General features: G+C 39.4%; 1 protein-coding gene across 2 annotated transcripts in view; it reads left to right on the forward strand.

Moving 5' to 3' along the window:
- znf1035 (zinc finger protein 1035) overlaps positions 1–8,827 on the forward strand; it is a 29,228-nt gene extending 20,401 nt beyond the window's left edge. For both annotated transcript variants that reach the window (XM_026913696.3, XM_026913697.3), the window contains one exon: positions 5–8,827. In XM_026913696.3, coding sequence (XP_026769497.3) covers positions 145–7,917 — 7,773 coding nt within the window. In that variant the 5' untranslated portion in view covers positions 5–144 and the 3' untranslated portion in view covers positions 7,918–8,827. The remainder of the gene's footprint in view (positions 1–4) is intronic.
- The last annotated feature ends 940 nt before the right edge of the window (positions 8,828–9,767 follow it).

The following is a 9,767-nucleotide window of genomic DNA, read 5'->3' on the forward strand; positions in this document are numbered from 1 at the left end:
GCAGAGTATCTCCTGACTGAAGATGCAACACAATGACTCATGGACAGAATTCAAAAACTATCTGACTGAAGGTTTTTGAGCAAGTCAAAGGAGCGCTTTGGACACATCGATCAGTGCACTCAAGAAGGAGATGACCTTTCAAGTATGATGGATTCTGTAGAAATTCCCACATCAGAATTGAACTGTGTGAATTCAGTGGCAAATTCTGTGCAAGACACAAATAATGAAACAACGCATGATGGGGAAAACCATGTTTGCTCTGTGAGAGATCAGCCAAGGTGTATTACACCAGAACAAATGGCTTTTTCAAAAATTGATCCACCTGTGTTTGATAAACCTTTGTACGGGACAGCACTAGATCCTGCATTGTTGACCGTGACTAGTCTTGAGGATTACTCAGATGTTAGCAGCTGTTCTGAAGCAGATTTCGGCCGCATTTTGAACAACTTGGAAAAAAACCCTGACCAGTCTTCTGAGTGTCAGAATACAGGGAGTTCTAGGGATGAAAATGATTTGGAGAAAAATTGTCATGCTGGAAGACATAATACATGTGCAGCAAGTGACAAAAACACAGAAAATCAAGATTATGTCTGTAGAGCATCTCCTGAGACAGAGGATGAAAGACGTAGTGGCAGTTTTGACAATGTGATAGAAGGTGATAATCAGGAAGAAAGGTCCTTCTTAAATCTTGAATATCAGTGCTCCAGTCTTACCACAGAAAGTGAAAACGGATGCCCTTTGAAAACCGAGGAACAAATGAAAGGAGGATTTCTTATCCGGAACACAGACTGTGGTGTTGCTGAAAGAAGTAAGAATTGCAAAGACACTACAACTACTCAGATAAGTTCTGTGTGTGCCTTGGATTTAAATGGCACAAAGCGGAGTATAGAAGGTAATGAGAAGTATGCAATTAGCACTGGAAATACAGGTGTACAAAATGATTGCCACTCAAAAGGGATAAACAACACTTGTGAGATCAAAAATAATACTCCAGAATATGAATTAAAGTATGATGTTAAAAACACTGCTCATGATAATGAGCCAGAGTACAACAGGACAAAGAGCAGTCAAGAGGTTGAACACAGCAGTTTTGAATTCTTACAGTCATGTTTTGGTTTGAGCAGTCTGGACCAGGCAAAATTAGACCAAAATGCTGCAAACTTTTCGTCGTCTGGAAGTATGATTCATCAATCCCAGAATTGTGAGGTTAATCAAACACTACCCCCAGTTCTTTTAAGTGCTACACTTGAATGTGTACCCAGAGGTCAGATAAAAGAGGCAGCAGATGATGGTCTGCAGGAACCCCCTATACCAAGTACTTACAGTAGCACTTCTGTGTCTCAGGAACCTGGACAGCAAAATGACTCTAGAGAAGACCAAATCACCAGAATTAAAAAGAGTGCTTCCTTGTTGTCATCCAAGAAGTTAATGAGAAAACTACAGCCTGTTGTCCTTGTGAAGACAACTAAGCGTAATGTTAAAGATGGAAACATGTATCTTTGTTCTGTATGCCAGAAGAACACACAGAATTTAGATGAACTTATTGAGCACCACCACTGCAAACACTCTAAGCATACATTTCAGTATTGCCTCACCTGTGGAGCCTATTTTTCTAATGGATCGTTGGCAGCACAACATTTGTGTGAGCAAATTGGGCCAAAAGATAAGCAGCTGTCTGATACAATATTGTCAACTACTAAGCAATTGACCGAGAAGCTTAATGCAAAATACCTATGTAAGTACTGCCAAAAACCATTCGTTAAAATGTCTTATCATCAAGATCATGAGCAAAGGCATAGGATTGTAACACAGCATAGGTGTGATTGTTGTGGCTTATACTTTCCTCATGCAAAAAAACTTATTGCTCACAAACGAAAAGTCAAATGCACTCCTTTGATACTAGAACCCAATGAACAGAGAAAAAAATGTTCAGAAACAGACACAAAAAATCCAGCTAAACCAATGTTTACATTTGGAGTTGATGGTTGTCAGATTGGGCTTCACGATTGTTTTGTGAAACTTGTGGACATAAACAAGAAGCCATCTCCACAAAAAATAAATTGTCCTGTTTGTGGAAAACGGTTCAAACTCAGAGCACAACTGAAAGTACACCTTAGATCGCACACAGGTGCAAAGCCTTTTAAGTGTAATAAGTGTAAGAAGATTTTTAAATATTCCTGGAATCTTGACAAACATAAAAAGGAGCTATGTTCTGGAAACATCACAAAGCAATACACTTCTGAACCATCTATTACAGGTAGATTTGCTTGCCCCACCTGTCCACAGATTTTTAGGTACTCCTACAACCGAACCCGTCACATGCGACAGCGGTGTTTGAAAGAATATATGCATATAGGGAAAGGAAAAGTGGGAAACCGGTATAAATGCCCCTTATGCAATGAAACCTTTTCCCTTGCTTCTAATCGGAATAGACACATTAAAAACACTTGCTTTCAGCAATATAAATTACAGAGGAAGACAAACAAAAAGAAACTGGTCAAGGAAAATATCAAAGAAGAGAAAGAGGAAAAGCAAGTGCTGCCAACAGAGAATTTGCCATCTTATAAATGTAAAGTGTGCCCAGCTTCATTTGCACATAAATCTGGAGTCTATAGACACATGAAGAAACACTCACTGCTTCAGTGTTCTACAGTACCAGTGGGCAAACATGACAGCCCTACTGATGTGAAAGGATCAGACTCTAATAATGAGAGACCTCAAAGCCCAGAGTGTTCAAGCCAAAAGCCTTCTGACATGGCCACTAGTCACCCATTCCTTTGCAGTTTCTGTGATAAATGCTTCAGTTCAAGTGACTCATTGAAGGATCATCTGCGGCTACATGGGGGAAAGAAACCGTTCCACTGTTTGGATTGTGGTAAAAACTTTGGAAGGCGTGGACACTTAATAGCTCACAAAAATGTTCACAAGCGAAGGATACAGTGTTCTGTCTGCAAAAAAATTGTGCCCACTATTGGAGATTTGTTGAAACACAGACAATCCCACATAAAAAAGGGTATGCTTCAGTGCCCTGATTGCCCAATGCAATTCAAGTTTCCTGTGTTCTTGCTTCGACATGTTGCAAGCCATGCAAAGAAAGAAGCCATGCTGAAATCATCTCTGCCTGCTGAAACTCCATCTAAAAAGTCTACAGATGAAAAAGTTAAAGAATTTAAGGAGTCCTTTCACTGTGGGATATGCCAAAAGTCATTTGTTGATTCCAAAACACTGAGTGAGCACTGTTTAACTCACCTTCCAAAACCTTCTGTTTCGAAATGTCCAGTTTGTAAGCATAATTTCACAAGTCGAACTGCACTGATTCGGCATATCCGTCTGCACACCGGTGAAAAACCTTTTCCCTGCAAGACTTGTGGAATGCATTTTCACCGGAAGGAACCCCTCCAAATTCATCAAGTGAAATGCAAGGGATTGCAAGAAAAACCTCTCTCTTCATCAACCACAGCTCAAACACAAGAGAAATGTGAAGTAAAAGCAGCATCAAAGTCAGAAAAAGTTCCAAAAAAATTTACTTGCTCATACTGCCCACACATATTTACCATGTCAGGTAATTTGAAAATGCACGAAAAAGCTCACTTGGCTAACAACCTTGTACCATGTTTAAAATGTGGGAAATATTACAAAAAGAATAAGATCTATGGACATCGGAAACGCTGCAATGCCAAGGAATCCACTTCTGTGACTTTCAAAAGTGAAAAATCTGGAAATGCACACAAGAGTGAATGCAAAGATAACAATTTGGTTGTTACAAACAGAACATGCAGAATATCAAAAGAAATGGGGACAAATATCAAGGACAGTCTTAAGGAGCAATGCCCACATTGTTCCAAACGTTTCCAGTACAGATCTTACTTACTAAGACATCTTCAATCTCACTTGGGAAAAAAACAGTTTGCATGTAAGCATTGTGGTCAGAAATATGGCAATCAGAACTCCTGTCAACAGCATGAGGTTTTATGTGATGGTGTGTTGAGGCAACATGAAGCAAAACAACTGAATGAATCTGAAGAAACCAGAGTCATGCCAGATAGTGCAGCCAGTCTAAAGGAATGCACAGTAATCATAGGAGAAAATGGTGAGCAGTTGAAGTGCAATTTTTGCACAAAAACCTTTACAAAACCTAGATATCTCAGACGGCACATTCTTACCCACACAGAAGTCAAGCCATATCGTTGTAAAACATGTGAAAATTGTTTTTCTCGATATGATCATCTGAAACATCACCAGACACGATGCAGAGGCAAAAAGCAACAACTTGAGGTGCATCCTGAACAGATTACTCTTGACCATGTTGGCTCTCAAGCCAAGAGACAGCCGCAAAGTGATGTGTTTGAATGCAGTACTTGTTCAAAGAAGTTTTCTACAAACAGCAACTTAACAAGACACATTTCCATGCTACATTCTACTTTCAAACCATTTTCCTGTAAAAGATGTGGTACTGGTTTTACCTCTAAGGACAGTCTGAGGAGACACAACGTCAGGGTGAACTGCAAGATGTCCTCAGCAGAGTGCCTAGAACCAGTGCAGATGCCAACCAAGTCAAATACTTCAGTGCAGTCTTGCAGAGAAACATCCAAACTCATGCAACGTATAGAGGGGCACTACTCCAATAAATGGAAGTTCCAATGTGAATACTGCCCTCGACGCTTTAAAACCCAAACACAATTAAAATTGCATACTCGCCTTCATACAGGGGAAAAGCCATTTGGATGTGCCTGTTGTGATGAGCGTTTCATCAGAAGAGACTATTTAAAACGGCACTTGACTAAATGCAGTGGGAAAAGAGAAGGTCCTAAAGTGCTTTGTGACAGATGTGGCGGATTGTTTACTCAGGAAGCTCTTGAGATACATCAGAACAACTGTATCATCACCTTAAAGTCCACTGACTGCCCTGTAAGTGTAAGCAGTATTTCCAGCCCTTCAAAGGTCAAGGCATTTTCCTGTGTCAACTGTAATGACCGCTTTTTGTTGTTCTCCCAGCTTCAGCAGCATATTTTAACAAAACATAGATCTGATGGACTACAGCAGTCAGGTATCCTTGAGTATGAGCAGTTATCAAGTAATTTGCACATTAAGGAGGAACCAGTAGATGACAATTATTCTGAGAACTTGCCGAACAGCTGTCAAATCTATGATAATAATGGGCATGAAAATACTGATGGTGAAAGAGAGAAACCATTTGAGTGTGAGCAGTGCAACCTGAGGTTTATAACCAACAGTGGGCTTGGTATGCATATGCGCACTCATACAACAATATATCCTCTTTCTTGCCAAAAATGCAACAAGGGATTTTGGAGCAAGAATGTACAACAGAAGCACATGAGAAAATGTAAGGATTTGGAAGTCACAAAGAAAGAACCTAACACAAAAGATCTGATTTCATCAGAATTAGAGTGTACTCCTAATGATAAAGTCCTAGTCTTTAATAAAGGCTCCAACACAACAGGAACTGGGGTACTCCAGACAAAGTTTTCATGTAAAGACCAGGATAAAGGAAGTCTGGACAAAGGAGAAAATGCAGTTGTTCACAAATATCAGTGCTCTGAATGTGAGCAAAGTTTTACAGATGGTCTCATGCTTATAAGTCATCTTGAGGCTCATGGCCGTGAAGACCAGGAGCGTAGATTAGGCAAAAGCCACCGCTGTCACATTTGTGGTAAGACCTTTGATCAAGCAGGTGTGCTGCAAAGACATGTGAAGACCCAGCATCAGGAAACAGTTAAGAATACCTGCCCTGACTGCTTTAGAAGCTTTCGCTATCCCTCTGATTTGGACATACACAGATCTTGTCATGACCCTAATCGGCCATTTGTTTGTAACACATGTGAGTTGAGGTTTTGGACTTCTAAATCCTTGAGTACTCATCAAAGGCTGTCTCACTCAGCTAGTGAACCACTCAAAACAATTGAGCCTACTCTGAAAACTGATAGGGTATCTCCTAAAGTATTTACTTGCCATCCCTGTAATAAAATTTACACTGTCAAAAGATCATATATGAAGCACTGCAGGGTTAAACATAAAGGGAGTTCAAAAAGCCTTGATAGCCTTAAAAGTGCTACCACTGAACATCAGTTGAGCAACAATGAATCAGATGGTAGTGATGCAGATGATAAAGATGTTAGTGATGATGACTCTGACTCTGCCCCTTATTTTCCTTGTCATGTCTGTGGTAAAACATTCCTGACATCAGAAAGTCTTGAGGATCATCAGAGATGCCATCTTGGTGAAAAGCCCTATGAATGTGAAGAATGTGGCAAATGCTTTGTTCAGCTTGTAAATTTGCAGCAGCATCAACGGAGTCACAAATCTGAGTTTCAGTGTCAAATGTGTGGTAAAGGTTTTGTTTCACTCTTTGCATTGCGCAAACATAAGCACACTCATGTTAGAAAACGTCCCCATCGATGCACAAAATGTCATTTGAGTTTCACACGGTCTTCACAGCTGACAGAACATATGATCACTCATCGTGATGAAAATTTTCCCTGTGATCTTTGCCATGAAAATTTTTCCTGCAAATCAAGCCGAGCAGAACACCGGAAAATCCACACAGAGGCAGAGGAAGAACTCCCTCCTTTAATTCCACCCGCAAAGCAGACTTCATCTCCACCAGCATCTATGAGCCCTTCATTAAGTACTGTTCAGCAATACAGATATCGCTGTGAAATTTGTCAAGTGCGATTTCTAGATCCTGAGCAGCTCTCGGAGCATGGCTGTAATCCAGCAAAAGAGCGCCCATACTGGTGTAAAGACTGTAACAAGCATTTCTTGCATGGTTCTCACCTTAAAAAACATCAGCTCACTCATCAGTTATCTGGAACACGGTCCTTTCAGTGTAATAGTTGTCACATGAGCTTTAGCCACCGTCATCACTTCCTGACCCATTTGCAAACACATGGTGGTGAAGAATCTTCCAAATCTCAAATTGATGATGAAGTGAAGATATCAAACACTGATGATTCAAATCAGGACAAAATTTACAGATGTCCAATTTGTCCTGAGAGTTTCTCTCAAGTGTTAGAGCTGGCAAATCACCTTTCTGTTCATGCAAACATGTGCAATGTTTGTAATAAGACATTCTCAACTAAGCAACAACTTGAGAAACATGAACAGTGCCATTTGTCTGCAGCTACACAGTATGAGTGCACAGAATGTGGCAGGAGTTTTCTTGGAAGTGATGCCTTTCGCCAACATTATTGTGTTCACCAAAAACATCTTTCATGTTCATCCTTGTCAACCACTGATAAAAAGAGATGTTTAGAAAATTCTTCTGAAGTACTCACTAATAATGAGGAGGAGGAAGAGGTTGATGTTGGTGAAGACTTTTATAATTGCTCTACCTGTAACAAACGATTTCCTTCTAACATCAGTTTACAGGAGCACCAAAAGTTGCATGAATTTGACCGTCCTTTCAAGTGTCTGGTTTGTGGAAAAGGCTTCGCCAAAAAGAAGTATCTTACACAGCATCAGCAAATACACAATGAGCGGCCCTATCAGTGTGATTTGTGCTCCAATTCCTTCAAAACGGAACAATCACTTTTGTCCCACCGTAAAACCCATGATGCACATCGTAAATACCACTGCTCAGTTTGTGACAAATCATATAGAACGCCATATGATCTTTCAAGGCATGAACAGAAACATCCTGAATTACAAACCTTTAGTGAAGTAAGTGGTGACCACAGATGTGATATGTGCTATAAATCTTTCAGTCTGCTTTCTCAACTGAGACAGCACCAGGAAACACATGTTGGACAAGTTGTATATGAGTGCACTGAGTGCGACAAAGCGTTTGCTTTTCCACATCTTTTAGAAGAACATCAGCAAACTCATGGGACTTCAACAGATTCTTTCCAATCCCAGTCACCATCTGACATTCTCTTTCAAAGCCCAGTTGTTGAGTAGAGTGTACTGTAGGGTATTTCCTGCAATGCAGGTGATTTAGTCATTCAATTTTCTGAACACGTTAAAATTGTATAGTTTCTTGACTCATGTTGTGGGTTCACGCTTTTCCATGTTAAGTCATATGCTTGTTTTCCTAGGTTTCTCATCAGTACTCTCTGATATGTACATACGCAAGCGGATTATTGTTTTTACTACTGCAATTCAGAGAACTACTTACCGAATTTCTAGTGTTTATAGAAAACTCCAGATAAATGTAAATTATTATTGTTGTAAAATTAAGAAATGGATGTGGGGTAAAATTTGCATGCTAGGAATAACTACAGGAAATGCTGTGTAAATATTACATCGCCACCAAATATTATATTAATGGGGTTTATGCAGCAGAATTAAATATCCATCCATAAACTGTTTACCTTTTTTTTTTTTTGGTAGTTATTCGAGTCTTTTTTTTATTAGACGTTTTCTGTTAACTTTTGTAATTTGCAGACCTAAGTTGTTTTGAATTCATTTTATTTTATAGTACTTTTATGTCATGTCCTGATAACTGGTTTTACAGACATCTATTGCCCATGTAACAAACTTAGTCGACATGAAATTGATAGGATTGTTAGAGTTGTGTATATGCCTTTGTATGTTAAGGTGTGATTCTTGGTATCTACTGTTTTCTTAGTAATATTTTATTCTGTTTTGTTGATAATGATTACTCTTACTTTTGTTTGCTTAATGGGTGGTTAAGAGCACCTACCAAGCACTTCATGACTTGATGTAGTTACTCAACATGGCAAGTGACTACATTTGTTTGTGTATATATCTATGTATTCATATGTAACTTTTTTTTTTTTTAACAATTTTTTAGACAGTTATGGTGTATTCAATTTTCAGACTTGGACAATAAAGCCATTTGAATATACCTGTCATTGGTTGTCTATATCTGTCACAGTCAGTGACTGAAATGTTTGACTTTGAAAGTCATGGATTGCGTCAAAAAACAAAAAAAGTTAGGACAGGCAATTTTATAGTATCAAAGTAGACTGCCAAATCCTGATGTTTGTATGCATATCTTATTGATGGTTTTTAAAAGAATTATGATGCCAAACCACTTTGGAAGATCACAATATTGCCAGTAACAGTAGACCAAAAGTTGACCAGGGAGGTAAAGCTAATTATAAAGCGGTAGATGTCTACCTAAGAAACCATTCAGAAGTTGGTAGTACAATGTGTCTTAGTAAAAATGTGTCAGAGCAAAACTACCCCTGCATTCACACTAGCAAGTGACAAGTTGCTCATTTCGCTTGTAGTTTGTCTCTTGTGGACGTGGGGTGAGCACTACTGTTGTCTCTTGTGCGAGTGTAACATCCATCCAGTGTTTTTACTTCCAATGAGAACGGGTAGTAGCCAAAATGTATAGCTCACAGTGCACAATTTGCTACGGTACATGATTTGTTTTTAAAGTGTATTTAAAACTAACTCTACTCTTTTACTAAATTGAAAAATCATACAGATTGCTTGTTTGATATACATTATGTGCTAGGCTTCATGTTAGCTTTGTTACCAGTGTGCTCTAACTGTACTAGCTACATACATTCACCAGAGGCACCACTACACTGATCAGCCATAACATTGTCCCCCTTGTGCTGCCAAAACAGCTCTGACCTGTCGAGGCATGGACTCCACAAGACCTCTGAAGTTGTGCTATGGTATCTGGGGCCAAGAAGTTAGCAGCAGATCCTTTAAGTCCTGTAAGTTGCAAGATGGGGCCTCCATGGATTGGATGTGTTTGTCCAGCACATCCCAACAGATGCTCGATTGGATTGAGATCTGGGAAATTTGGAGGCCAAATCAACACCTTG

Source organism: Pangasianodon hypophthalmus, chromosome 1 (genome assembly GCF_027358585.1).
Source record: "Pangasianodon hypophthalmus isolate fPanHyp1 chromosome 1, fPanHyp1.pri, whole genome shotgun sequence".
Lineage (NCBI taxonomy): Eukaryota > Metazoa > Chordata > Actinopteri > Siluriformes > Pangasiidae > Pangasianodon > Pangasianodon hypophthalmus.